We start from the raw sequence: 27,079 nt of genomic DNA, 5'->3' as shown, positions 1-27,079 counted from the left end.
TAATAGAATATGTCATTCACTAAACTATATGATCTAAATTTGTTATTCTATTACCCATTAGATTTTCATCTAGTGGTTTAGAACATGATGGACGCCTCTTAAACACTAAAAGTGTCTAAAAACTCATCACTTCAATAGAAAACGAGTGCTAAAGGCAGCAAGTGAGTATCTTTGTCAAAGAGGGCCAACACTAGAGTGGGTGGTTGTGCCAAAGAGAATTGATGAAATCAAAGGATGCAAGCAAGACTGTCTCTGAGTTTTACTAATCAATTTAGTAACATTAACAACCAAGTGACCAACTAATTCTCAGGGAAAACATTTAATGTTACTACATGAGCAGGGAGTTCTGCTACCCCATAATTAGGAAGTATTTTTTCATGTCATTGTCATTGTCATTCGTGACATCTCTCTCATAATATATACGTGGATCTTATAATTAGGTTTAGCACTACTGTCTAACAACATGTCATTACATAGTACCACATCAACTTTTACGAGCTTTTTACTTGGCAGGGAACTTTTCAAGCTCCTTCGAAGGATGACCAATCCAAGTTAAAAGGAAAGAGAAAACAAAATATCAGATTATGAATGTGTCTTATATGTGGGTTCCATCACTTTGATTGTGGAAGACTTAATTTTGAAATTTAAATCGTTTTAAAATATTTGAAAAGAAGACTTTTTTATTTGATTACCTAAGTCACACTTTTAATCTTTTTAATTTATGTTGGACATACTAATGTCAACAAATTTAACCTTATAGTTTGCTAATATTTTCCATGTAATAAAAATTTGAAAATTTGTTTGTACATAATTGTTTAGCATAAAAGCAATTAGCAGTAGACTTATTTAATAACAAATAAGTTTAAAACAATTTAGTGATACAATAGAAATAGAAAATTAAACATGAACTTATAGATCATCGGTAGGCTTGGCATCGGATCGGTTATTGAACCGAGAGTTCTCAACCGACTGAGGCCAGTCGGAATTACCAAATTGCCAACCGTAATCAATTCGACTATGGTCGATTTTCGATTGTGTCGGAGGCGGTCAGAGTCAGTGGAGGAGGCGACTGGAGGGGTGTCTCGATCAGGTGGTGGTGATGGGGAAGTCTGGGGGGGTCTCGGGTGGTGGGGGAGGTCTGGAGGGGTGGAGATTGCAGTGGGCTAGGGAGGTATCGGGTGGTGGTGCTCTCGGCGGTGGAGATCGCAGATTCACAGGTGGTGCCTGACTGCCTGGTGGTGCTCAGCAAGAGAGACCTGAGAGGCTGAGAGTGAGAGAGATGTAGAGACAAAGAGGTTTGAGAGATATGCATGGATGAGACTTAAGAGAGAGAGAGAGAGAGAGAGAGAGAGAGATAGATGCAGATAGAGACACAAAGAAGAAGAAGACGATGATAACGGTCGGTTTGGTCAGAATTTCAGTGCTAGAAACCAGAATCGGCTTCAACACCGACTAAGGTCGATTGGTAGGAAATCCGATCGTCAACCGTGCTTCCACCGAAAACCACAAAAATCGACTGACCGAAGTCAGTCGGTATTGTTGGTATGCGGTTCAAAATGCCAGCCCTTATTCATCGAAAATTCTGACATCCGCACTTAGGTTATGTGGACTTGGTCTAGACCAGAGACTATGCAACGGTTCATATGCCAATTTTATACAAAAATGTTCTTATGCATGAAATTTTTTTGTTATAAGATGAACACCATGTATCATTATATAAGAGCATTTTGATATAAGATAGATATTATGTATCACCGTTACTATACAAATCCGGTACAAATATTCACAACCCGAGTTTGGACAAGAAAATGATTGTATAGAACTATAGATCACTACCATAAAATTAAGCATTGCGACTGTAGAAAAAACATATCGCGTAACCACATTTGAGTTTGACTAGGAGGAAAGTTGAAAAGTAAAAATGAGAAAAGTTGACTGAAATTGGAGAGTTAGTTGGACCAAATTCTACGGGATTGTGACAGGTCAGGTGGTCGGCCCCATATTGCTGACTACTTTGAAATTAGAGCTCTCTCTCTTTCCCAAATCATGGGCCCTAGTGGTATTTATTGTCCTTCTTTAGTGTGAGAAAACGTGACTATGTTGGTGGGCCTGGGCTGTCAAATAGGATGACTCAGATCCACCTCAACTTCTCTTATGCAACTGCATCACTGTCATTTACTGAAGGAACATCTTATACGAAGCTGGCATCCCCATGAAAACACTGTGCACTCTCACTTAGACGATGCAGATTTACAATCGTCCAACAGCAACAATGTTTTAGATGAAACTAGTACGATACTGAGATCGGAATTTTTTTATTGATGAACCGTAATCCATGAAATTTAAATTCAAGACCTATTCTAACAAATAGAGATTCATTGTCATTTACTAGACCAAATGGTCATTGACTACTGAAATCTTAATTTAATTGCCATTAAGTATAAGATTTGTAAAATTATGTGTTAGTATATGATGTGTATGAGTGTGCTTCTCATAGTATTAAAAATGTGTTTTTCAAATAACCAAAAACACTAAATAGCCATAAATGTTTTTTATGTTAGAAAAGCACCTTCAGTGCTTTCTGCAGGAAACATGGGTAGGGGAATACTTTGGAGACATTGTTTTTTTTAAAATACTTTTAACAAAAGCACTACCGAACAAAAACACTTCATACAAAGTTACAAACAAGCCTAATCATTCTGATAATGTCACTTGCACTACCTAATGTTTACAACATACCATCGCTTGAAAGAATAATTCTCAATGTCAAGTATTAAAGACTTGTGTTTCCAGACATTAAATTCAAAGAAAACGACAGTATATTGGACTTGACATGGGCAGGCACAAATCTTCAACATGGCCCTTGAAACAATCCACACCTCAAAACTGGCCCTTACAATCCACAACCCACAACTTCAGGCCCTTAACGTGCTACAAACTATAAATGCACTCTTGCTGAACTTGGAATTACTAGCAACCTCCATTCACTTTGTTAGGAAACAAAAATCTAATGTTAAGATCACAGCACAACACATAATGTTCAAAGTGTCTGGTTTGAATTGTTTCTAGAAAACCTTTCACTCTCTACAAACATAACTCTGCAAGCTTGGAAACTACTATTGCTTTCCACTACTACCAGACTCTGGAGGTGTTTTGACAATACATAATTGGCCACCTTCTTTGTTTGCAGCAGTGGCCGCCTTCACCTCATTGCAGTGGTTTATGAACTTTGTTATCTCCTGATTTTATCAAATAAGATAGTACGAAGTCATAAGAGATGTTAAGCAATGCTTCATCAAGAAATAAGTACGGTTTTTGTGAGGAAAAGCATGACACAAACTATAGGTTCAGAAGGTACTCATAAATACCGAATCAATGTTCACATAGGGAATTTCTTTTTTTTTTTTTTTTTTTTTTTTGATAAGAAACAAACTTTCATAAAAAAAAAACAAACAGAACAAACAAACCAAGCAGTGAACAAGATGTCCACTAGCCTACAAGCTGCTACTAAAAAAAAGAAAAGACGAGAAAAAACACATAAAACATCCAAAGCACACTACCACCAACAGAACAAACCCACACAACCCCAGAGAAATTATGGGATTCCAATTAAAATTAAAAAAGATTCGGGAACAGAAGTCGCACATGAAGTTTCAGGTTTTGGTCCATAATATAAACTTGACTTTCCATATCCTATAAATCCACACACACATAAATGCAATGGCATCCTATGATCGTCTCAAACCACGTGTTACAATGTGAGACATATTTAGATTTTGAAAGTGAAATTTGGATGGATTGTTTAAGGAAGTATGACTCGGAATCTAGTTACTAGCACCTACTTCCAAGGTTGTTTCTTTTGTGCTAACAAGATAGCAAGGTGACTGGAACTCCTAACTCCCCACACTAAGGTCTTCTCATCTCTCAGATGCCCAACCTAACAGATTATTGGTACTTGGGATCAAATACTACAAACTTAACAAAAATGTAATGCACTAAGAAAACCCAAAAACAGCACCACAATTATTGGGTAACAAATCGAATAGCAGCTCAAAAAATCATTTAAAGATTTGGTGGATGGGATACTTGAAGAAGCCAGCCTGTTGCAGTTGGAGAAAACAAAAACACTGAAGACCTATTGCTATTTGTTAGAACTGATTGTGGTGATTCCTTGAGAATATTCAGAGAGGTCCAATTCAAGTTGAAACCTCCTTGCAAAATATTATTGATTGTAAACCTTCTTTAGATGATCCCACATATCCTTAGCAGTGTGAAAGGAACACAAATTGATAACAAGATGAGGATCCATGGAGCTTAAGATCCAACTAATGATTTTGGCATCACGGGACTCCCATTGAGCAATCTTAATAGTATCTGCCTTTGGTTTGGGAGTGGACCCATTGATGTGTCCCCACATCTCCTTTCCTTTAACAAACATATGAAATTGAAACTCCCAAGAGAAGTAATTCTTCCCATTCAATTTAATAGGCAAAATTTCTGATTTTTCTGACATTGTAAAAAACTCAAAGGAAGACCAGACAAAAGTCAGAAAGTACAAACAATCATATAATTAAACAAACACCAAGACACCACGGTTTCCACTATGATGTATTCAAACGAAGAAATCCTAGACCTCCTCTAATTCAGGCAGGCTCTGATACCACGTCAAAGAAAAAGAAATAGATGAGTTTTGCAAAAAGGTTTTCTATATATTGGAGCCTTCTATGCAAGGAATATTTATTGCTCCAATATTACAGCTATGATTTCCCTAAGATTGAGTATCTACAAATGAATTCCTGAATTACATATATCAGCTGCAGCAAGGATTCCTTAGTTAAGGTTTGATTCCTTAGTTTAAGCTATCATCTCAATCAACTCTAAAATGCCAGTTGCTTTCCTTAATTATAGGGTCAACTCCTTAATTCAAGGAATCACCACAACTCCTTACTTGAGACCCACAGCCGGGAATGCATAGTCAAAGCTGTAATATACACTGGTTTTTTCAACTTATCTCACACCCTCATGCAGACAAACTTACCCCAAAAGAAAAAAAGAGTAAAAAAATAAAATGAAAAGGAACAGAACAGAGCAAGCCTATTAGAATATCTGTGAAAGAGGATCTGCCTGCTATATAAGCTGAAATAAATGACACCACCGTTTAAAACTCAGAGAAAGAATTGCACTTTGAGCCACTTCTTAATCAAATGACCCATAAAAAGATACTTTTAGGTCTAGTCATGGACTCTAAAACTCTCAATTCCCTCAATTCAATTGCTTGAGTGCTAATTAAGTAGAATCTCAGCAAAACCAGTACCAGTTCAATTGCGTCAGTACTAATTCAATTTCATGAGTGCTAATTAAATACAATAAAGAAAAAATAACTGGGCAAGTTATAAAATCTCTGAATTTTTCACTTTCATGGTGCTAATTAATTAGGGTTCATTGAAATCAGCATAGAATGATAATTCTGAATACGGATTAATCAATTAAATCAAAATAATAATAAAAAGCATGACAGAGAGGGAAAGAGAGAGAGAATGGAACATACACGATCGGAATCCATATCCTTGGTGACCTTAGAAGGCTTGACTACTCGCTTCCCCTTGCGAGTTTGAACGATCTTTCCATGACGGTTGGGAGGAATAGATTTCTTCTTCTGTTGGCCTTTGAATAGCTTCCCTTTCTGCGTCATCTTTCTCTTCTAGACTTCAAATTCTCACTTCTCAGCTCAGCCTTCTTTTCTAGGGTTTTGAGAATCACAGTCTCTGACAAAAAAGAGAGAATAACAGTCTGCCCATTAAAGCCCACAGACCAGGCCCAGACCCAGGCCCGTATATTCTACTCAAAGCTGGACAAGGGGATTGGACTAACCGGTGTCGTTTGCCCAGTTTCTCACCCGCCTAATTTTGACTCGGTGCAGCTTGATAGTTTGCTCCGAGTTTTCACGGAACAAGGTACTCCTACTTGTTTGATTAACTGATTGTTTGTGCTTGTTTGTTCTCTTCACTGTTACAATCTTGACTGTTGATTCCTTTGGAGGAAAGAAAGCATGGTAGTAGAGGCATTTATTGAAAGAAGGGCCTGCTCCTTTTGATTTTGAAGCCGCAAAAGACACTGAGGCAAAAGGAGTGAATAGCAGTAGTAGTAAGTGTTAGGCTATGTCACTTTTCCTAGTGTGATTTTTATAGTTTCATATTTTGAAAAAAAAATAATGGGAAAGTTTCTATTTGGTTATTCTTTGTCCATAGTCCTAGTGCTATACTTTGGATTCGGTGGTCCTTGCCCCATAGCAGGCTGGGGTTCCCATGCGGAGAGTAGTAATGTGTGCTAGCTAAAGACACATAGAGAGTGTGAGTGCCAAAGAGGGTCAGCACCAAAGGGTGCAAAGGTATGAGGAGACGCTAAAGAAAGCTTATGAGAGTATTTGAGGGTAAGGGTGCATTGGAATTCTGGATTATGAGTGCTCGATGTGTTTAACTTCTTCTACTTGGAGTGGCTGAGTAGAGCTTCCACTCCTAAGATCCGGCACAAGTGATCAATTGAGTGATCTGAGGGACACCGTGCCCTCCAAGGCCAATATGGAATCGTGGTGTCTTAAGTATATTCCAACTAGAGGGACATGTGTCCATACCTCTTCAAGGGGGAGGAGCATGACATTTTTATAAGAGATTAAGAGTCTTGGATTTCCAATATGGAAGAGTTGCAAATCATAATGTCATTGCTTTAGAACTTGTTTTGGGTTGATAGGTTTTGCATGAAACCTTGTCAGCTGTTCCGAATGACGTGACAGATCGATTATGGTTTCGTTCATACTGAATAAGTATGCTAGGTTTGGATATTTCGTAGTAGTTTGTTTATAAGTACATCTAGTCGGTACATTATCATATCGACCAGGGGTAGAACTTTCCCTTGCATATGCTCTACTTATGTGGTTGAGAGTTTGTAGGAAATTCTTATAATTGTTGGTTAATATTCGATTTTTGATTATTTTTGTTTTAGATATGGAGGTAGATAAGTTTACTGAATCATGTAACATTTTTTGTAGGGGTGGGCATTTATTACCGAAATACCGAAACCGAACCCGTACCATACCAACGTTATACCGAAAAACAATACCGATTATATACCGTACCGTACCGAGTCTAAATCGGTATGATATAGGTATGAAACTTTCAATACCGAAAAATACCGTACCGTACCGATATATTTATAATTTAATTATTTAATATTTTTTTAATTAAATGTTGCCAAATCAGTGGCTATTTGGGGCAAGTCTATAAACTATAATATAGGGGTGGGCACAGCGAATTTCCTATTCGAGTATAATCCATAAATTCCCAATCCCCACTTGGGCCACTCCCTAGCGAGTCAGCGACATCCCTGTTAGTATAATCCCTAATTTCCTAAATTCATGTTCCCCTCTGACATCCCTGTTGTAATAAGCCATAAGGTTTAACTATTTTGGCTTTGAAGACTGTCAGGTTAGGTTTTGTTTTATCTTTTGGTTGGGAAAAAGTATTTTTTTTTTGTTGTTAAATATTGTTTTTTGACAAAAAAAAAAAAGTTTAAAATGTTGGTATATACCGAAACCATACCGAACTATACCGAATTCATAGAACACTGGTATGGTATGGTACCAATTTTAAAAATGTCCATACCGTACCGAATAAAAATTTCGATATGATATCGGTATGGAGCTCATACCGTACCGTGCCCACTCCTAATTTTTTGTTCTCTATGTCTCTGTCTTTGATTTTTCCACTGCATGATTTGTAGTCTTTTCATCAACAGCAAGATCATTATTTACCCTAACACATCTACCACTACCTTTGATTGTCACGCTTGTTTACTAAGAATAGGCATCCGACGAACAGGGTATGTTGATTGGTCAATCTATTTTTTAAATCAAGGTATATATGTTTTAAAAAACGTACGCTTAATGGGCTTCTTTTTTTAACTTTCCCAGGTCCAAAACGACGTCGTTTGGCTAGGAGTTTAATAGACGTACAAAAATCCTTCTTTTCTCTACTCAGCCACTCAGGCGCTTCTTCTCTGGAAACTGCCTCCATTTTATTTCCTTCAAAGTGCGAAAGAAAAACCCTAAACCCCTTTGATAGCTCTGATCGGCAGCAACCCATAGGCGTGGAGATCATTTTAGTGGAAGCCCATTAATCCTGTGCGCATTTTGGCGGCAACCCAGTAGGTTCTTGTTCTCAATCTCTTTTTTTTCTTTTCTTTTGTACACCTATGAATGCTAAAATTTTCTTTAATAGCTATAATTTTTATTGGGTTGGAAACGTGTATGAACTTTTGTTGTGCTATTATTCGCAGGCCTGAGAAATTCTTGGCGATTTGATTTGATATTAGTGTACAAGAATAAAAGAAGGTTGGTAGTAGTTGGGGACTCTGAGGGGAAAGAGCTATAGAGCTTTACCCTCATATTGAAAAGGAATGTGGACGAATGTTTTCAAAATTGTATGTTCCTTTACTTTCATTTAATTTGTTTTATTTGCTTTGAATTCTTGAAGGTTTATTTATTATAATATAGCAGAATTGTATTGCTTCATGGCTTGGCTGCAGTTATATTTGACACCTTTGCAAGAGAGAAAGAAGAGAGAGTGAATACCAATCTTATGGAACGTGTAATGATGACTACAACAATAAAAAGAGAAAATAATGTATAAATATAACCCTAAAAGCTAACTGACTCAAAGAGAGAAAAACCCTAAACTACAATTAACATACAGGAATCACATTTAACACCAGATAATTTAACACGAATTTTCAGCCCTTAAATTTTTTACCATCTATGGGCTGAAATGTATCCAACATAAATAAGAAAAAAAAACAATTTATTTTATTGTGCACAATATACAAGGTATATCTTTAGTTTCTCTCTATATTAATTGTAGCTTCCTTATAAGGGGTCTTCTTGGGAGTCCTTTTGTGCAGTAGCATTTATGCTCATGGTGCTGTTGTTAGAAGTTTTGAGAGTTAGATCCCACTCTGTGGAAGTAAAGCCTTGCCTTATAATTTATAAGGTTTGGTCCTCTCCACCCATTGCCAATTGGTTTAGGGTTGAATGCTCAAATTTTCACTTGGAATTAGGATAAACAGCCGCACGTGCTCCCATGTCACCCTTTGCCAATTGTTTTTGGTTCATGCTACAATTTCTAATTTTCTAGAAGAAGTGTGTAATATTTTTATTAAAAATTCAAGTGCATCCTGTAAATGTACTTGGAGATTCATGAGGAAGCACCTATTAATTGTTTCTCTAGAAACAATAAATATTGCTTCTATAACCCAAAAAAACACTTTTAGTTATATATGCAAAATACTACCAAAAGTGCTTTTAATGATTTTGATTATCTAAAAACACTTATAGTACCTCTAGAAGCACTCCCAAACAAGTCCTAACTCTTTCCAATGATCATGGAGAGAGAAAATGGGTGGTGCACATTTTCTCACTGTAACCCATCAAGTTTCTCTTCACTCTCTTAACGTAACCCGCCGGAGAAGGAAACTTAGTGATGACCTAACAACATGATATTGAGAGAGTGATCCATGGCGAGATCAAACTGGGAGCTTGATATATCATTGAAACTGATGTAAAAACCTAACAATGGTTACCCTCAATGTATAAAATCATTCTCTGACTATAATTCTCTAACAAGAATTACTTGGGTCTGTATTCTAACTTTTTTTGTTTGTTGTTGTAAACTATCGTAGTTAATTAAAGGCATGAAATAGTTGATTTATTATAGTATCATTGCAACTGTTATTGATCATTTCGACAGGGCGGTTTTCATCAAATATCATGGTTTCAATTTCTCCCTCACGAGTCTGAGTTGATCCCAGTACCAGATAAAAGGTGAAAATCCACCTCACATTCTTTCTTAGTTTCCTAATAATCAGGCAAAAAGCTTTCTTTGTCATGCACACTAAGCATTAGCAAGGCTAAATCACTTTTGATGTCGAGCAGTGTGAAAGATGCTGCTACACAGCTGGTACTTTCATCACATCTGCTGCTTCAAAAGGAAGGATTTCTCAGCACATGGACCAATTCCTTTGTCGGGCCTTGGGATCCATCTCAGGGTTTGCACAATCCGGGTAAGAAATGGATCACATAGTTCCTTAGTATATGCCAGTTTGTGATATCTGTTTGGTTGACAATGTTGAAGAAATAAAATCCAACATTGGTTGGATACAATCCTTAATTTAAGTTATAAATATGAAATGGATCTCTTTACCTAATGGCTTAAGCTGTTGGGTTGGATGTATATTTGTTACTTGTTTAAGTGTTTAGGAGAATAGGGAGAAAGTTACCATATACCCTGTACTATAGGTGACCATATTTGGTTATCTGACTGCTGCTTTATACAACATACACAGATGAGAAAATTAAACTCTGGCTTTTTCTTCCCGGGCGTCATTCAACTGTTGCTGACTCTGCTCAAGCTGCAGTCTCTAAATTAAGAGGTACTATGCATTCTTGGGTTTTTGTTATCATTGTTGCTTGTATTATTTATGGATCGGTAAATGATGGTTACTTTAATTGTTATCCATAATTGTTTTGTACTATAGACAGATAGCATATTTATTTGTGGTATATAATTTTATATGTGAAGTTATATCATAATTTAATTTCTTTTGAGGAAGTTGTTGCATGTGGACTTTGGATGTCTCCTGGGGACTCAGAAGAGGTTGCGACGGCTCTTTCTCAGGCTTTAAGGAATCGCATAGAAAGGTCACTGTTCATCAAACATCCAAGCAGTAAAATTCATCATGTTCATATCTTGACAATTATTATCTTGGTATTTACAGAGCGCTATCTGGACTCGCCTACATGAGATTTGGTGATGTATTTTCAAAGTTTCATCCATCACAAAGTGAAGAGCTTCTCAGGTGTTTTGTATGTTGATTAGTATTTCTAGTGGTAGAAATTTTTTTTTAAGAATTAAAGAGTAACTCCCTTTCACTGCAAATCTATAAATGCTAAACGGAAGTAACTCCCTAAAAGGACAATCTGCTAACTGAAGATCGAAAAGAGCAAAATATATGATAAAAAATTCATATTTTTCTTTCGTTTTTCGCATGTAGCATGCGTGATTGTGCAATAACTAGTTTTGCTGGTATTAACGAGTTGCCACCTTAATAGGTAATTTCATGATGCTAATTTGAATTGCCTAATGCCTGATTGTTTTTTGGCAGGAGAGGGCAGCCTACAGTTGAGTTTATCTTTGCTGCCACTGAAGAAGGAATCTTTGTGCATGCTTTAGTATCTGCAAAGTATGTCACACCTTAATTGTTTTCATCGGAATAATTTTTCTTGCGCCACTTCCAGAAACAGAGTTTATTGTATTCTATTGCTTAAAACTGCTTATAGGCATATCCGCGCACTTTCCAGCGGTGATTTGGAGAGAGTACTGAAGCATTCTTCCAAAAATTCTGGTTATGGGCTCCCAGGTTGGTGTACTTTCTATCCTTTGTTTCTAATTCCCAATTTACTTTTAGGAGGTGTTTGCTAGAACTCTTTAACCTTGTCTATTGAATTGGAATGTGTTTGGATTTTTGAGCCTGATTGAATATAGAGAGAGGATCTATTCTTGTATTTTGCATTCTGTTCGACAAGAAGCCTTCGTTAGGGTGGTTTCAAATCTTTGTTTGGTTGGAGCACCACCTTTTCACAAAAATGTTTGCATTTTGAATTGCTAGCTACAATTCAACTAAACTGAACCATAACTTACTCAATTTATCTCAACCAAGCCTCTTATGAAAATTAAAAAAATCAACCCAACTAAGCCTTTATGGTTCATTATAACCAAATAGTAAATCTTAATGGTAGGCTGGTAGCTGATCTTTTAGTAAAGATATTGGAGGAACTTCTTTACTAGAGGATTTTATTTTGTGTCTTTTTTCTTCAGGGATGGGGTGGGGTTTAAAAACTTGGGTTTGGAAAAGACAGTTCTTCAGAAGACATTCATCAATGATTGCTTCACATATTGAAATTGTACTTCACTCTAGATCTCCTTATGATTCTTCAAGTGGAAGAAGAAGTAATTGCAACGTACAACCGATGTGCAAAGAAATCGCTGTCCCAACCTGGCTCGTTGAAACCGAAACCTTCCAATATACCCTTTTGGCTTGGGTTGTTGTTTGGTTGCAAGATAAACAAAGTCCCCAAAGAAAGATCTGGGGTGGTAAAAGTGGTAGTAATGGTGCCCAAGGAAGAGAGATGAGACAAAGGGAGACGAGGGCATGGAGAGGCAGAAAATTATAGAGTGAGATAGAAAGGTGATGGCTGGCTTTTTCTTAATGATGTTTCAAATGCAAATAGTGATTTAGAGAGGCAGAGGATGAGAAGTAGAGAAAATTTGTGTGCGCACAGAAGTAGAGCGAAGTAGATCCGAGTTGTGTGTTCTCTGTGAGTCATAGCAAAAAAAAAGAAAGAAAGTGGGAATTAATGCTTCATTTTAATGCAATCAGAGGGTGAGGGTCCTCAATTAATATCTATATGTATAGTTTTCGGTTTTGGTTGGACTTGGTTGATTGACATCCCAGATTTTTAGCTTCTCTTTGGAATCTTTGTCCAAACATTCCTTTTAGTGCAATTCTTTTTGATTGGCTGGAGTGTTGTTCTGAGTTTATGATTTTGTGTAATGGTTGTTGCTTTAGGTGTTGTATTGACCTCTTGTCCTTTCTATTTGTGTTTTCTTCAATTGTTTGATGAAGGTTTCGTTTCTTATAAAAAATAAAGTGGAGAACCCAAATTTCTCTTGAAAATGTTAAGGTTCTTTATGTTATCACCTGAAAATTCGGTCCATACTGATATTGTTTTTGATCGTCACAGTGATTGTTTCTCCTCATGGAATATGTGGTAGGCTTACTGGATGTTGTCCAAGTGATCTTGTCAAACAAGTGTATTTCAGGTAGAGTCTACGCTTTTATCTTAGCGTATCTATTCTTACTATTTCGAATACCACTTCGACATTTGTTTATTTATTTGTTCTTGGTTCAAGCAGTTCTAGCAAGTTTAAGACTTCAAATGGTTTTATTGGTCTGCCAAACCATGTCTCTCAAGGTTCTGGTTGCCAAATGAGGGGGCAAAATTGCTATGTTGAAGTTACCCTTGGCATTCCTAGACCTGGAAGTGACAGGGCCTTGCAATCAAATTCAAATTCCTTCAGGAATGTAGTGAAGTATCATCATGCTGAACCTCCTGCTTTGGGAAGAGGTGATCATAAGGGATCTTCGGACAATTCATCAGTTTATGAAAAAACATTTGTATATCCAGCTGAGGCAGTGCTTGTCCCAGCCTTGCAATTTTCCAGACCATCTTTGAAAAGGTACCTTCGTTTTTTCGTGTCAAGGTCTTGCTGCATTCCATGAAATTGATTTCTTAATATGATTAGGAGCTTGGCCCAAATTGGAGGCAATTGTCTAATGCAGTTGGATGTCTTGTATATGTTTACATATAGACTAGAATTTCTGAGAATCTTGATGCAAAAGGCAGTTCTGTCCATCCTCATTGTTATTTTGTTCACTTATGCATGCATGCACAAACAATAACCTGGGTGTTTCACAAGAACCAATTACTTCAGTCAAATATGATTTAACTACCCTATGTTGTGCAAGGTTCAAGTTAAAATATTTTGAATTCTAATATCTGTGGCATATTGCACCATTCTGATTCAGCTGCTTATATGTTGGCATGTGTTACTTTAACTAAAACTGTAGATGTGAACTTGCAGAATTTGGCTGCAGAATTGGATTGGACCCTCCATGCTTGGCTCATCTTTCTTTATGCTTTGGTTAGTGACTTCTTGTCTGCATTTAAGCATTCCTTCGGTTAAGATATTTCTAACTTCACACTGTTGCTCCTTTAATATATCAAGTTAATTTGTGTTTCGGTTCTCTCTACCACTTGAACACACACACACACACACACACACACACAGGGGTATGTGTATACAGAATTGACATACACAAATAATCATCAGCTTGACATAGAACAACAGTAACAGAATTGGAGTTTAGATTTATACAGGGGTTAGGTTAGGAAGCATGCAGAAGTTGATTGGAAGTTGAAAAATGTAGTTTAAGATTCATAGGTCAAAGAGGACTTGGAAAGAATGAAAATCTACAGGTTCACTGTGTTTGTTTTTTTTTTTTTTTTGACCAATAGGTTCACTGTGTTTGTTTATTTTCTACTTTTTCATGATAAAACTGTTCTGTTTCCTACAAAAAAAGGTGTTTTAATAGGTCTATTTTTATCAATCTGCACATACTTATTCATCATTTTATTATTTTTCTCTAACGAGGTTGATAATGTTGCTTGTCATTATTGTGTCACTTAATGCGACTTGATGTTCTAAACTATATATTTGACCTTATTTTTGATGATTTATTTCTTGAAACACAACTCTTTTATTATTGAGGTTCATTATAGATAGAGTTAAATATGGTGGCTAAAATTTTATTTTCTCTTTCTTCTGGCTGTTCTGGTTTCAGCAGTTCTGGGAACCTAGATCCTATGGAGGAATGGAACGAAGCCAATGGGATTCGCACACAACATGGTTATAATAGTAGTAACAGCAGCAATAGTAGCAGCATTAGTAGCATAAGCAGCAGCTCCAGCGATAGTGACTACAAGATGGCTACAGGAGCCAGTGAACTCGAGGCAGATGCCGATTCTTTAACCTGTAGACAGTCTGGTTTACCTTTTAATGATCGAGTGGAAAATGATATATCCAAATTGGTACTTCATCTATTCTTTAATCAAAATATTTCACGTATGGTATATGGACACTCATTGGTATCACATTTCAAGCTAAATAAGCAATCTTAAACTTGGAAGCTTCTGAGAACTAGTAGAAGGACATGGCTTAATATTTGCATGTCTGTGATATCAGTATATCCGACTCTAACAAATACAAATAAGAAACAAAATAATTTTACAGAGGTTTCTCTTAAGTTATTAGACTATATTTTACAGTGTTGAGTCAGCTAAGGTGGATTATCCGCTATATGCTTGAACTAGTGTACAGACGGATTTCCTGATATTACTGTTTGCTTCTGTGAGATGAGTTTGTGGGATAAGTGACTATTATTTCCCTACAGGGTTTTAAGCGTCCCCGAGCTGGGATGACGGAGTCAAGTGCTCAAGTGGGTACAGTTACAAGTGCTTCTCTGCAGGATACATACAAGTCTGATTTTGGTTCCATGGAAGTTAACAACTCAGCGATGACTGGAGTTGCGAATGAGCAGATTGGATCTCATTGGGATTGGGATGGTGATGACAGAGATATGGGCACTGATATCCATGCTTTGCTTAATGAGTTTGGAGATTTTGGCGACTTATTTGAAGATGATTCTTTGCCTTTCGGGGAGGTATTTTCTTATCCTCTGGGATCTCTACATATACCATCATAAAGCAGTGCATATTTTGAGGATGATGCTTTACAAGGCTTCTTGTTTGCACTTTGTGTTGCAATATTTTTTTCTGGATCCATCATATTGGATGAAACAATTATTTATCAGTAAACTGAAATTAAGACCCAAGACCCATGGACTTTCTGGAGGAATATTCATATCTATTGATCTGTGGGACTCAAGTATTGTTTATTACTTGAATCAAGTTTTTGGTTTTCTTCTCTTCTTTTTCTCTGCCGGGGGGTGTTGACCTGCATTGTGTGGTTCCCCCTCCCCCCCCCTTTCATTTTAATGACATGAGTGCACTTTTTTTTTATCTGATCACATTTCTTTGTTTTGTGAAGCCCCCCGGAACTGCAGAATCTCAGGCTTTTATGTTCTCTGCACCAGATTGTGGTGATGTAGTCGACAATCCAGTTGGGGTGATGGATGTTTCTGATCAGATGCTTTTGACCGATGGTTTTGCATCCTTTGAAAGCTTTATTCCAGCGCCTCCAGCAGCAATAGAAGAGACGCTTAGCAAAAATGAAGGAGTCATAAATAGTGCTATGCCCTCGGGTCCAATGAACTGCTCTTCAGCATCTAATATAAGCGAATTTGATCACATCATAAAAGCTGAGGCACTGATGACATTTGCTCCTGAATATGGAGCTGTTGAAACCCCTACAAGTGAAGTCTCATCATCCATTTTTAGAACCCCATACTTGCCAAATTCTCGAAAAGTGGAGAGTTCAAATTCAAGTGCAAGTAATTACACATATGGTGCAACCCCACCTTCTTCTCCTTGCTTTGATGGATCTGACGAGAAGACTGGCATGGCAATGAATTTAAAAGTATTTCCCGGAAAGAAGGATGTGAGCAGTATTCTGCGGTTGAAGAACTATTACACTCATGTGGAGAGTGGAAAAGAGCAACAAGATAGAAGATTGTTTACAAGTAGTAATGGCATTGTACTCACATGTGATGGGGTGGCATCATCTCCATTCCCTATTCTCAATTCTACAAATGCTGTCAAAGCGTCCCAGAGGAAAATGACGGAAGGCACATTTGAATCAGAAAATCCCGTTCTGTTTATGAGGACCATTCTTGCAACTGAAATTGAATGCCTCATATTCCAAGCATCAATGTGTAGGATACGGCACACCTTATTGTCTTCAAGTAGTCTCTCATCTATTGGTTTTAGTAGGCTGCTCGGTGACCCCAGTATTATGCGAGAAAACATATCTGGAAAGTATGAGGCGAAGAGGAAAGAATCCATACCAGTTAGAATTGCTGGAGATATTGATGGAGGAATGATAGATGGGCATCTCAACGCACCTGTTGGTGTTTGGCGCTCTGTAGGAGCTCCTAGAGTCTCGAAACCCACAAGTTCTCCTAGTATGGAAAGCAGCTCATCTTTGCCTCATACTTTATTCAATGAGGAAGGGATGCTTCCTTATGGGCAAAGACAACCCCTTCAGGAACTTCTTGATGGTATTACATTACTTGTACAACAAGCTACTTCCTTTGTTGATTTGGCCCTGGACTCAGATTGTGGAGATGGTCCTTATGGTTGGCTTGCGTTAGAAGAGCAGTGGAGGAAGGGATTTTCTTGTGGGCCTTCAATGGTCCATGCAGGTTGTGGGGGTACTCTGGCTTCTTGTCACTCCCTGGACATTGCTGGTGTGGAGTTAGTTGATCCACTCTCTGCTGATGTAAGCTTTTGTTATATATTGTGTTCTTCTATACAAAAAATTGTTGTTCATGTTCTAAGAGCATGCTGATGCTGATCTCTATTATATGCCACTGTCAAACCACGTTATGGAGAGGTTCTAATGCGAGATTGATTATATGAACCTTAGATTATTATATTAATTAATGAGTGCTTGTCTCTGATAGGTTTATATGGTACTGCATTAAATTGCTTTTGATGCCTGGTAAATTATGATTATCACTTGTTTGTCATAGTTTTTTTTTTTTTTTGTTAGTAGTTACAGACTCAAATCCACGTGTGAAGCCAAAATATTTTTAAAAGCTTACTAGATATTGTATAAGTTTCTTGGATAATCAAGCTAGAGTCCTTATCAAAAGAAAAGAAACAAAAACTGTTTGAAAGAGCATGCAGTGTTTTTGGCATATATATCAGGATATATTTTGTGCCATTTCTGGTCATACTTTTAGTAGCAGTGTGAAACAGTGTGTTGCTTCTTCAATATTTTAAGTCCTGCTCTTGAAGATGACCTCTTCCAAGTCATTGTTAAGTTTATTTTCAAAATATGATATAAAAGGCTATTAGGTTACTTTTCATGTCAACTTTTTTTCTTTTCAGTCATAATATTTATCTGTATATTACTAGTTTTCCTTGTGATACTTATTTGAGACCTTATTATGGGATTATATTGATGAAACAGATATCATAGAATTATTTTTCCCCTTTTCAGGTTCATGCTTCATCTGTGATTAGTTTGCTGCAGTCTGACATAAAGACAGCCTTAAAATCTGCATTTGGTATTTTGGATGGGCCATTGTCTGTCACTGACTGGTGCAAAGGCCGTAACCAATCAGGTGAAAGCACAGTTGATGGATTTTCTGCCGAGTTCACTATAAGTGAGTGTAGAGATTCATCAAGTACTGTGGCACTATCTATTGGAGAACCATTGAGCCCATCACCGTCGTGTTCTGTTGGATCAACTTGCCTTAAAGGTATAGTCATGCTTTTCTGTACTTGATGTGATTGTTGATTTCATTTTACCAAACAGTTTTGACTTTCAACAGTGTCTAGTGCAATGGATGGAGCAAAAGTGGATGAGACATCCCAAAGAAGATCAAACCAAGAAAACTGTAGTTCTGATGACCTGCAGATATGCTCCCGGCTAAAACCGACAATTTTTGTTATTCCATCGCCTGCTATACTTGTTGGGTATGTGTCCTGATACCACTTTTGTTCACATCTGGAAGTGAGATTAGACATTGTTTGTGCCTTGTTAACAGAAATCATTTGTATCTAAGGAGCATGGGCTTCAAACACAATATGGAGAATTCGATGACCTCCTACATAGAGAAGGTTGGTATTTGAAAGGACAATGCTTGGGTACTCATGTTTGAGTACCAACCTTGTACTCATAGCCAATCAAATGAGCTCCACCATGAGAGAGAAAGAGAGTTGGGATGGTGGACCCCATCATGGGCTCATTTGATTGGCCATGAGTACAAGGTTTGTACTCAAACATGAGTACCCAAGCATTGTTCTATTTGAAATAGCCAAATGACACTCAAACTAACCCGAAGATAAGTATAAATTAGCATTATCTTTAATCAACTCATAGCCAAAGCGATTAGGACTGATTAACCTCTCTTACCAAAAGTAATATGTTCTATATGGTCAATGGGGAAATCTGTTATAGAACTCCATAGTAGTTAGCATCAAAGTTTTTCATGAGTGCCATTTGCACATGTGCAAATGTACAATGCAATCTGCCTTCATCAGAGTGATACCTAGACATAAATAAGCATCTCATATTTTGGTAGTATTACCATATGTCCAAAGGTTTCTAGAAATATGGTTTACCAGTGTTCTCAAAGGCTTTGGCAAGGCATGCCTTAGGGTGATGCAAGGGGGAAGCGCCATAGGTGCCCCCTGTTTGATGAAATTCTGCATAGGGTTATGCCTTTTTTAAGGCGTATGCTGTAATGGATGAAAGGCACGTCCTTAAAAAAAAAAAATTCTACCCAAAATGACGTTGCTTTGGGTATGGGTTTCATTTATTTATTATTTTAAAAACCAGTATCATTCTGTAAGCACCCCAATGTCTCATTCCCTAAACAAAATGATTCCCTTTGTGTAGCGGCGTGTCATTGCAGAGATCTCCAATACCATCCATCGTCAACCTCTGCCATTGTTTGTATTTTTATTTTGTTTTCTAGATTGTGATTCTTTTGTTATAACCATGAGTAAGAAGGATTTTTCCTTGGAAGTGTGCAAAAGACATTGAAGGAGAGAAATACTCTTTTTATAAATTTTGTAGGACAGGTAAATTTTGAACTTTGAGACCTGAAAGGTTTAATCCTTGCCTTGTTAGTAAAATACCTTAGGACACCTTCACCTTTGAAAACAGAGTGATTTACAAATCTATAAAAAAGTGTTCCACCGAGAATATATGCTAATTGTCTTGATCAATTATCTTTTGACTTTCTTGCAATTATTCTGGTTCAAGCAACACTACCTTTTTTGTTTTGTAACGGAGAACAGAATATTCTGAGATATGAAGTTATTACTTATTAGGCCTAGAATGACAATGAGAAACCTCTACTGTATTCATGTAACTCTCAGGAGTTGTGTGTTAAAGTTATGGATGGTCAGAAGAAATTAGATAGTTGGAACAAAGAACAGCTTGTTGAGATGATAGTGGCACCTTCTTGCCGATTTTCTGGCTGATGTGAATTTGTTGGCATATTTGAAATAATCTCTTTTTCCATCTCACATATAGAGAAAATGTGCAAATAATGATTTGTGTATTAGGTATCAGGATGATTGGCTTAAGACGTCAGCAAACTCTCTGCACCTCTGGGAAAAGGCTCCCCTTGAGCCATATGCGCTACAAAAACCTGTAAGTTCAGTGAAACCAATTGGAAAAATTGTCAGATATAAATTATTTGTGTTTTCTACATCCCTGTATATCTAGTGTGGAAGGATATTTGAAATTGCTTGCATTTGTCAATGGTTCTTCAACTTTCTGCTCATTAATTGTTGCAGATTACTTATTATGTTATATGTCCAGACTTTGATCCCCTTACATCTGCCGCTGCTGATTTTTTCCAACAACTAGGAACTGGTAAGTGGTAATTTGCTTCAAATGGAGATTATTATCGTCTACTTTTCTTTGTTTTTCACAAGTTTTTTGTTTGTCTTCTGGTATTGATGTTATTGTTGCACAAATACCTGAAGTATCATAGTGAAGGAAATAACAATCTACCTGTACTACAAGACTTTTGTTGTTACAGACGTTGCTTTTTTCTTTTTTTCTTTTTTTTTTGGGTCAAATTACAGACGTTGCTTATGTGATGGAAAATGATGTAGATCCTATTTTTTCAGGGACTTAATTGGGAAATTTTATTTGATTAGGGAATATATAGTTCGAGTTGATTTGGATTGGTCTCTTTAAATTGGCTATGGTATAATTCTTTTGACTGACTTGGTTATTGAAAGTAACATCAGAATTTCCTCTCTTGTGATCTTCTATTTCTCTCCCTCCTCATTCTCCCTCTTCTATTTCTCTCTGTTCTCTTTTCTCTCTCTTGGTTCTGCATCATTGTGTTAGCAGAGGAGAAAATTATGCTATCAGTCAAGAAGGATGACAAAGCTCTAACATTTTAACTCAAGAATCCCAATCATAGAAGGGAATACCAAGTTTTTACTGAATATTTCTGCCTCAGGCATCTACCCTGACCCCGCCCCGGGCTAGTTAGGTATGGGGCATGGCATTTTCTCTAGCCTCTTGAAAAGTCTTACATAACCAGTCAACCCCTGAAAATAGAAAAATTGTTAGACCATCCTTCTTTAAGAGAATAATAACTAGAGAATTCTCTTAGGAGAAAACAATCTGTTCTCTCAAAGTGTTAATGTGTTAATTGGAAGAAAATTTTCTGAGTTGTTAATTGAAGGGAAAATAAGGTCGGGAAGACTGTGGATGGGCTTTAGGTTAAAGTTTGATTTTGGGCCGTGCCATGGGCTTCAATTTCCTCGGTGTTCAGAGACTGCCTATTTTTTCTATTATACATGGAATGTAAAGCTGCTGTTTGCTCACTTATTGTATGTTTGGTGCCTGGTTTTTGTAGGCTTAGGGTAGCTTTGTTCGTGGACTGCTGGTCCACTTTCTCTGTAACTTTCCATTTTTATTAATCTATTAAGTTTCCTATCTATGGTGAAGTTGCATGCCTCCAAATTTTATTTGTTTAGTAGGAGAGAATAATTGTTCCTTCACTTTATCCCCCCTCCCCCTCTCTCTTTCCGTGTTTTAATTCTTTTTGGCTTTTCTCCAGTCTATGAAACATGCAAACTGGGAACTCATTTACCCCAGAGTTTTGGCAACCAAATGGAGGTTGACTCTGGAAAATGGTCATCTTCTGGGTTTGTCCTCCTTGATTGCCCTCAAGCAATGAAGACAGAAAGCAGCAATGCATCTCTTGTAGGCTCAATAAGTGATTATTTTCTTTCTCTTTCGAATGGTTGGGACTTGAGGAGCTACCTTAAGTCTCTCTCAAAGGCTCTCAAAGCTTTGAAACTTGGTCAATGCTTGTCCGCAAATGCAAAAGAAGGAAGTAGTGGTCCTTGTATGGTGAGTAGCAGTAGCAACTCAAACTTGCCTTCAATTATTGTTGTATACTGATTATAGAAATTTCATGTTGTTCCTACAATTATGATAAATTGATATTTAGGTTTCAGAAGTATATGTGAAATTGGAAAGTTTACTTATCTTCTTGGGACTCTTTTGAGTACCTTGGAAAGTCAATTTCTTCTATTTTGATAGTTAATTGAAAAATGTATTTAACTACTATATGCTCAAGATTAATTATGAACCATTTAACTGCTTTTGATTGTCTTAAGGAGGCCGTGATTTTTTCTCTTTCCTTTTTTTTTGGAAAAGGGGGGGGGGGGGGGGTGTGATTTGGAATGGTTATCCCATTCAATAATAATTGACATACCATAGCCAACACAGTTTATCACTATATTGCATATTGGAGAACCAACTTCACTCAGTTGTTTTTGCATCACCATTCTGTTCAACACTGATCTTAGATGGCTAACAGATTTGACATCATATGTTTCGGTTGGTTCTTTGTATCCAGGTGGTTTATGTTGTTTGCCCCTTCCCTGAGCCTAGTGCAGTTTTACAGACTGTTATTGAATCTTCTGTTGCTATTGGATCAGTCATTTTCCAGTCAGACAAAGAAAGGAGATCTATATTGCACAGTCAGGTTTCGAAGGCGTTAAGCTACTCGGCAGCAGTGGACGAAGCATCAATATCAAATATTTTAGTGCTCTCTGGGTTTAGTATTCCTAAATTGGTACTGCAGATTGTGACAGTGGATGCCATTTTTAAAGTTACTAGTCCATCACTGAATGAGCTTGTAGTTCTTAAGGAGACTGCTTTTACTGTTTACAACAAGGCTCGTAGAATATCACGAGGATCCTCTAATGATACAGTCCAATCATCATCATTGTCTAGTAGATCCCATTCAGTCCTCACACAAATGTCTTCTCCCAGTCCGGTGATGTGGAAGGACTGTGTTGGCCCTCGAATTACTGGGCATTCCATTCCAAGAGAGGGAGAAATTGATGCTAGTTTGAGGACTGGTACCTGGGATAGTTCATGGCCAACAACAAGAACTGGAGCAGTAAGCTGTGATCCCAACAGAATTGGAGATATTTCCCTCCAAGATGAGACTCGCTACATGTTTGAACCACTTTTTATTCTTGCGGAACCTGGTTCTTTAGAGCGTGGATTTTTACCTTTAGCTCTTGGTAATTTACCACCAGAATCTTCAAAGCCATTGTCAGATGATAGTAGTGGAGGCTTTATGCAGAGTGCAAATTTGGGTGGAAGTGCGGATGCTGGGTCAGGCTCGCAAGCTGATGGATCTGAACTAGATAAGACTCCAAGCCTACATTGTTGCTATGGATGGACAGAGGATTGGCGTTGGTTGATATGCATCTGGACAGATTCAAGGGGAGAATTACTTGATGCCCACATATCCCCCTTTGGTGGAATTAGCAGTAGACAGGACACAAAGGGACTGGAGTGCCTTTTTGTGCAAGTTCTGCAGCGAGGCTGTCAGATACTGCAAGGATGCTCTTCTGATACCGGTGTCGCCAAACCCAGAGACTTTGTGATTGCACGCATTGGAAGTTTCTATGAACTTGAATACCAAGGTATACAAGATCATCCCATCATTTTACATTTCCAATTTTTTACGCCTTTCTGTTGAAAGTTCTTGTGGTGTTGAGGTGCTATTAGGAAGCTGCAACAGTATTATAAAAAAAGTATTATGCATTACTGGTTTTTTTAGTGATGAACTGTAATGGAAGATTAATTATATATAGGTGACAATTATATCATGAGATAAAGTGCCCACATGCAGTAAAGTGCCCACATGCAGTTTAGTATACTTTTTTTTTTTTTTTTTTCTGTTGGTAAATGCATTACTGCAATCATTTTTTATTATTATCTGTACAGCCTGTATGTTGAAACCATTTTCAACTCTTCTTTTATTCTCTTTTCTCGAATTGGCATTGGTGTTGAGTTTTTGTGTTTTCCCTTTAAACAGAGTGGCAGAAAGCAATTAATTCGGTTGGGGGTTCAGAAGTGAAAAAATGGCATTTGCAATTGCGGCGGTCTGTGTCTGATGGGATGTCTGCTAGTAGTAATGGGCCTTCTTTGCAGCAGCAGGAAATGAGCTTGATTCAAGAAAGAACCCTACCTTCATCACCTGGCCCTCTCTATGGCAGCCCTCACTCAAAAATGTCTGGATTCATGAAAGGTGGTTTAGGACACCCTTCTGCGAGAAAGCAGCTTATGGGTGCACATACATTGATTGACAGCTCAAGGAGTTTGCTTCAGTGGGTGCAAAGCATCAGCTTTGTTACAATTGCAATTGATCATTCTTTGCATCTTGTTTGTCAAGCAGATACACCATCTCCCGGTGAGTTAGTTCTTCAAGTCCTCATTACCATTCATTGTTGATTTGAATGAAAAAGCAATTTAATATCAGCACCCCACCTGTCCAACACTTAACATTATACTATGGAGGTTGTGCTTTATTCCTTAACTGCTAATGCATGACCTAGGTTAGTACTTGAATGGTATTTGGCATAGTATTTAATGGTTGTAAAAATTCAAAGCATAAACCGAATAGGCACTTGTGGGGGGTGGTACAGTACACAAGGCCTCCGCCACTGTGGGGTCTGGGGAGGATCAGATATACACAACTTGACGCCTGCTTGAGAAGAGGCCGTTTCGCTTTTGGAACCCATGAGCTTCAAGTCACAATGGAGCAACCATACTGTTGCACCAAGGCTTGCCCTCTCATTACATGTGTGGTGTCCCTCCAAAATGCCGTTAGATGCCTTGTTCTTAAAAAATATCGTGATATAAAAGATTTTGCTTATTAATTTGTACACAACTTTAAGGTATTTTTTCACTATTAAATTATTGATCACTGTTCAGAGATATCATTCGTACAAACTTGAGTAACTCATTATGCTTTAGAATAAAATAAAATTAACCTTTAAATTTTAAAAGTGAGATTTGCTCAAGTTGAGTTTCTATCTAGTTGTGATTCTCTCTTTTTTTTTTTTTTTTGCTTTCCTTTCTTTTTGTATTCTTATGGAAATCTTGGAGTTGCGACTACTTTATCATATTCATGAAATAAAACCCACCTTTGGAAATTGTTGGAATAACAGTTTCTAAATTCAACTGGAATAGCACCCTTTGCATCTTTTTTCATTTGCCTGCATTGGAAGTGGTACACAGTGATATTTGTTCTTCTTTTTGTTTTCTTTTCTTTTGTATGGCTCAAAAGAAAAGAGGGAAAAAGAAGCAAGGGAACAAAAATTAACAGCATCAATTAGGACATTATGAATGCAATTACAGACCATAGTGGTCTTGATCCGCACAAAAAATTGTATGTTGCATACTACAGAAACTTTTCTATTATGAATAGTTCAGTTAGGTAAATCACATAAATTGCTTTATACTGAGCCACTTTAAAATCATACTAAATAATCTGCCAACTGGATCTGTGAACTTATTATGAAGTTTTTTTATCGTAATATTAACTCCAAGCTTCGTGCAGGAGCTCAAGGTGGTATTGGTGTGGGCTCCTCGGGATATTTGGAAGGCTTCACCCCCATGAAGTCTCTTGGTTCCACACCTGCTTCTTACATTCTGATCCCCTCACCCAGCATGCGTTTCCTCCCTCCAACACCTCTTCAGCTGCCCACATGCCTCACTGCTGAATCACCACCACTAGCCCATCTTCTTCATAGCAAAGGCTCTGCTATTCCCCTTTCTACTTGTTTTGTGGTTTCAAAAGCTGTACCAACCATGAGGAAAGATCATAGGAGTAACTTCAAAGAAGAATGGCCTTCAGTTCTTTTGGTCAGTCTTATTGATCATTATGGAGGTAATAACTTTAGCCAAGAAAAAATCATGAGAAGTAATACTAAACAAGTTGGAAGGAGTCCAAACTCAGAGGCTAGAGAATTTGAAATTGAGACTCATGTGATTCTTGAATCTGTTGCGGCAGAGCTTCATGCTCTCTCTTGGATGACTGCAAGCCCAGCATTCCTGGAGAGGCGAACTGCACTGCCTTTTCATTGTGATATGGTTTTGAGACTAAGAAGGCTTCTTCATTTTGCTGATATGGTGCTCTCTAGAAATCCAGAGAAAGCCCAAAGTGTGGGTTAAAGATCAAGACAGCAGTTAGGTACTTGGCTTTTTATTGGTAAATATGTTGAAGAATGAAATGCCCAAGTGAGCTCTAGGTAGGCCGTGACGGGTCTGAGTTAGTGTTTCTATGTACAATTTTTGTAACATGAAAATGGTAGATGTAATTTTAGCCTGCTAAACTGAACCACAGGATTTTATTTATTTTTTTTCAAATTGATGTAAACAAACGTAGGCAGTCTGGGAAGAATTAGTTAGATCTGACAGATGTAGATTTTGAAGATATATATGAACTGTTGAAGGACAAAACATGCAGATTTCTGTAGTTGGAGATGCTACATCCCATTCCCAGATTTCTGAGGTCCAATGCTCTTCGCCCCAATTTTGTTCTTGTTCTATATGGATAATTTGTGAGCATTGAATCATGGTGCGATTACAATTTCATTTTTAATATGATGATTTTATCTAGGGTAAATTTATTATTTGAAAAGATCTCTAACTTTTTGAAAAATTCTGATTATCCCCCTCTCCCTTGGGAACAAGATCTTCCAAGTTCCAAATCAGCTGCTGCCAGGCTTGCTTTGTAAAACCAAAGACACTTTTAACCATAACTGTATAACTGCCGATAAAAAGTTAAACTGCCGATAACTGTATAACCAAAGACTTAAATCCAGATTATGCCTGACAACGCTAGTATTTTTTCTTACAAAGAACAAGCATAATTGATATAACCAAAAGGTGTTCCTTTGGTACAACCTACATCTTGATTCTATCACCACATATGTGTCTAGTGGCTCCAATTTCAATTCACCAGTCTTTACAGTCTCTCATCATTTTGCCAAATGATCCATTGTCATATTAACTTGACTGGTTTTGCCGCTAGGTTGTTTGGATTAGTAGAATTTTGATCTTTTTTGTGACGGCATTTTGTGCTTTGTGTCCAGGTTTCACACACACCCAACAATTGCCTTTAATTCTCTTGGAGTTCTTGCCCTTCGGCCCATGGTCAGAATTCTTTCTTTTATTTTTCTGGGAATTGAACTTTGACTTTGAAATTTCTCCCTCAACAATATTGGCTTTGGCTTCCATAAATGGTGTCACACCATTCTTCTCATTCTTTATGTTATCTTCTTCATTTCGAAGCCTCACAATAAGATCTTCCGAAGTCATTTCCTTGCGTTTCTGTTTTAGATAACTTTTGAAATCCTTCCAAGAAGGTGGGA

At 37.5% G+C, this 27,079-nt stretch overlaps 2 protein-coding genes across 7 annotated transcripts; one reads left to right on the top strand and one right to left on the bottom strand.

The window, feature by feature from the left end:
• Positions 1-2,725: 2,725 nt before the first annotated feature.
• LOC147295919 (2,3-bisphosphoglycerate-dependent phosphoglycerate mutase) lies at positions 2,726-6,021 on the bottom strand. 2 transcript variants are annotated; one of them, XM_086232633.1, is made up of 3 exons: positions 5,872-6,021; positions 5,549-5,765; positions 2,726-3,239 (listed from the first exon to the last, which is right to left on the bottom strand). In XM_086232633.1, exons 2-3 carry the CDS (start codon positions 5,690-5,692, stop codon positions 3,117-3,119), a joined length of 267 nt encoding a protein of 88 aa, XP_086088759.1. In that variant the 5' UTR covers positions 5,693-5,765; positions 5,872-6,021; the 3' UTR covers positions 2,726-3,116. The 2 variants fall into 2 exon arrangements, with proteins under 2 accessions (XP_086088759.1, XP_086088758.1); XM_086232632.1 differs by having other exon boundaries at positions 5,549-6,011.
• Positions 6,022-8,071: 2,050 nt separating this feature from the next.
• GCT (RNA polymerase II transcription mediator) lies at positions 8,072-26,209 on the top strand. 5 transcript variants are annotated; one of them, XM_086231583.1, is made up of 23 exons: positions 8,072-8,199; positions 8,332-8,475; positions 9,798-9,871; positions 9,983-10,110; positions 10,393-10,479; positions 10,660-10,747; positions 10,825-10,905; positions 11,212-11,289; positions 11,387-11,466; positions 12,851-12,929; positions 13,023-13,346; positions 13,752-13,811; positions 14,515-14,758; positions 15,121-15,390; positions 15,777-17,126; positions 17,853-18,114; positions 18,187-18,331; positions 19,931-20,018; positions 20,165-20,243; positions 21,451-21,746; positions 22,258-23,341; positions 23,737-24,111; positions 25,264-26,209. In XM_086231583.1, exons 2-23 carry the CDS (start codon positions 8,452-8,454, stop codon positions 25,875-25,877), a joined length of 5,910 nt encoding a protein of 1,969 aa, XP_086087709.1. In that variant the 5' UTR covers positions 8,072-8,199; positions 8,332-8,451; the 3' UTR covers positions 25,878-26,209. The 5 variants fall into 5 exon arrangements, with proteins under 5 accessions (XP_086087709.1, XP_086087707.1, XP_086087708.1 ...); XM_086231581.1 differs by having other exon boundaries at positions 14,512-14,758; XM_086231582.1 differs by having other exon boundaries at positions 13,020-13,346.
• The last annotated feature ends 870 nt before the right edge of the window (positions 26,210-27,079 follow it).

Source organism: Dryas octopetala, chromosome 2 (genome assembly GCF_963921425.1).
Source record: "Dryas octopetala chromosome 2, drDryOcto1.1, whole genome shotgun sequence".
Classification (NCBI taxonomy): domain Eukaryota; kingdom Viridiplantae; phylum Streptophyta; class Magnoliopsida; order Rosales; family Rosaceae; genus Dryas; species Dryas octopetala.
The sequence above is the reverse complement of the archived record's forward strand: the minus strand, read 5'-3'. Positions and strand labels throughout refer to the sequence as shown.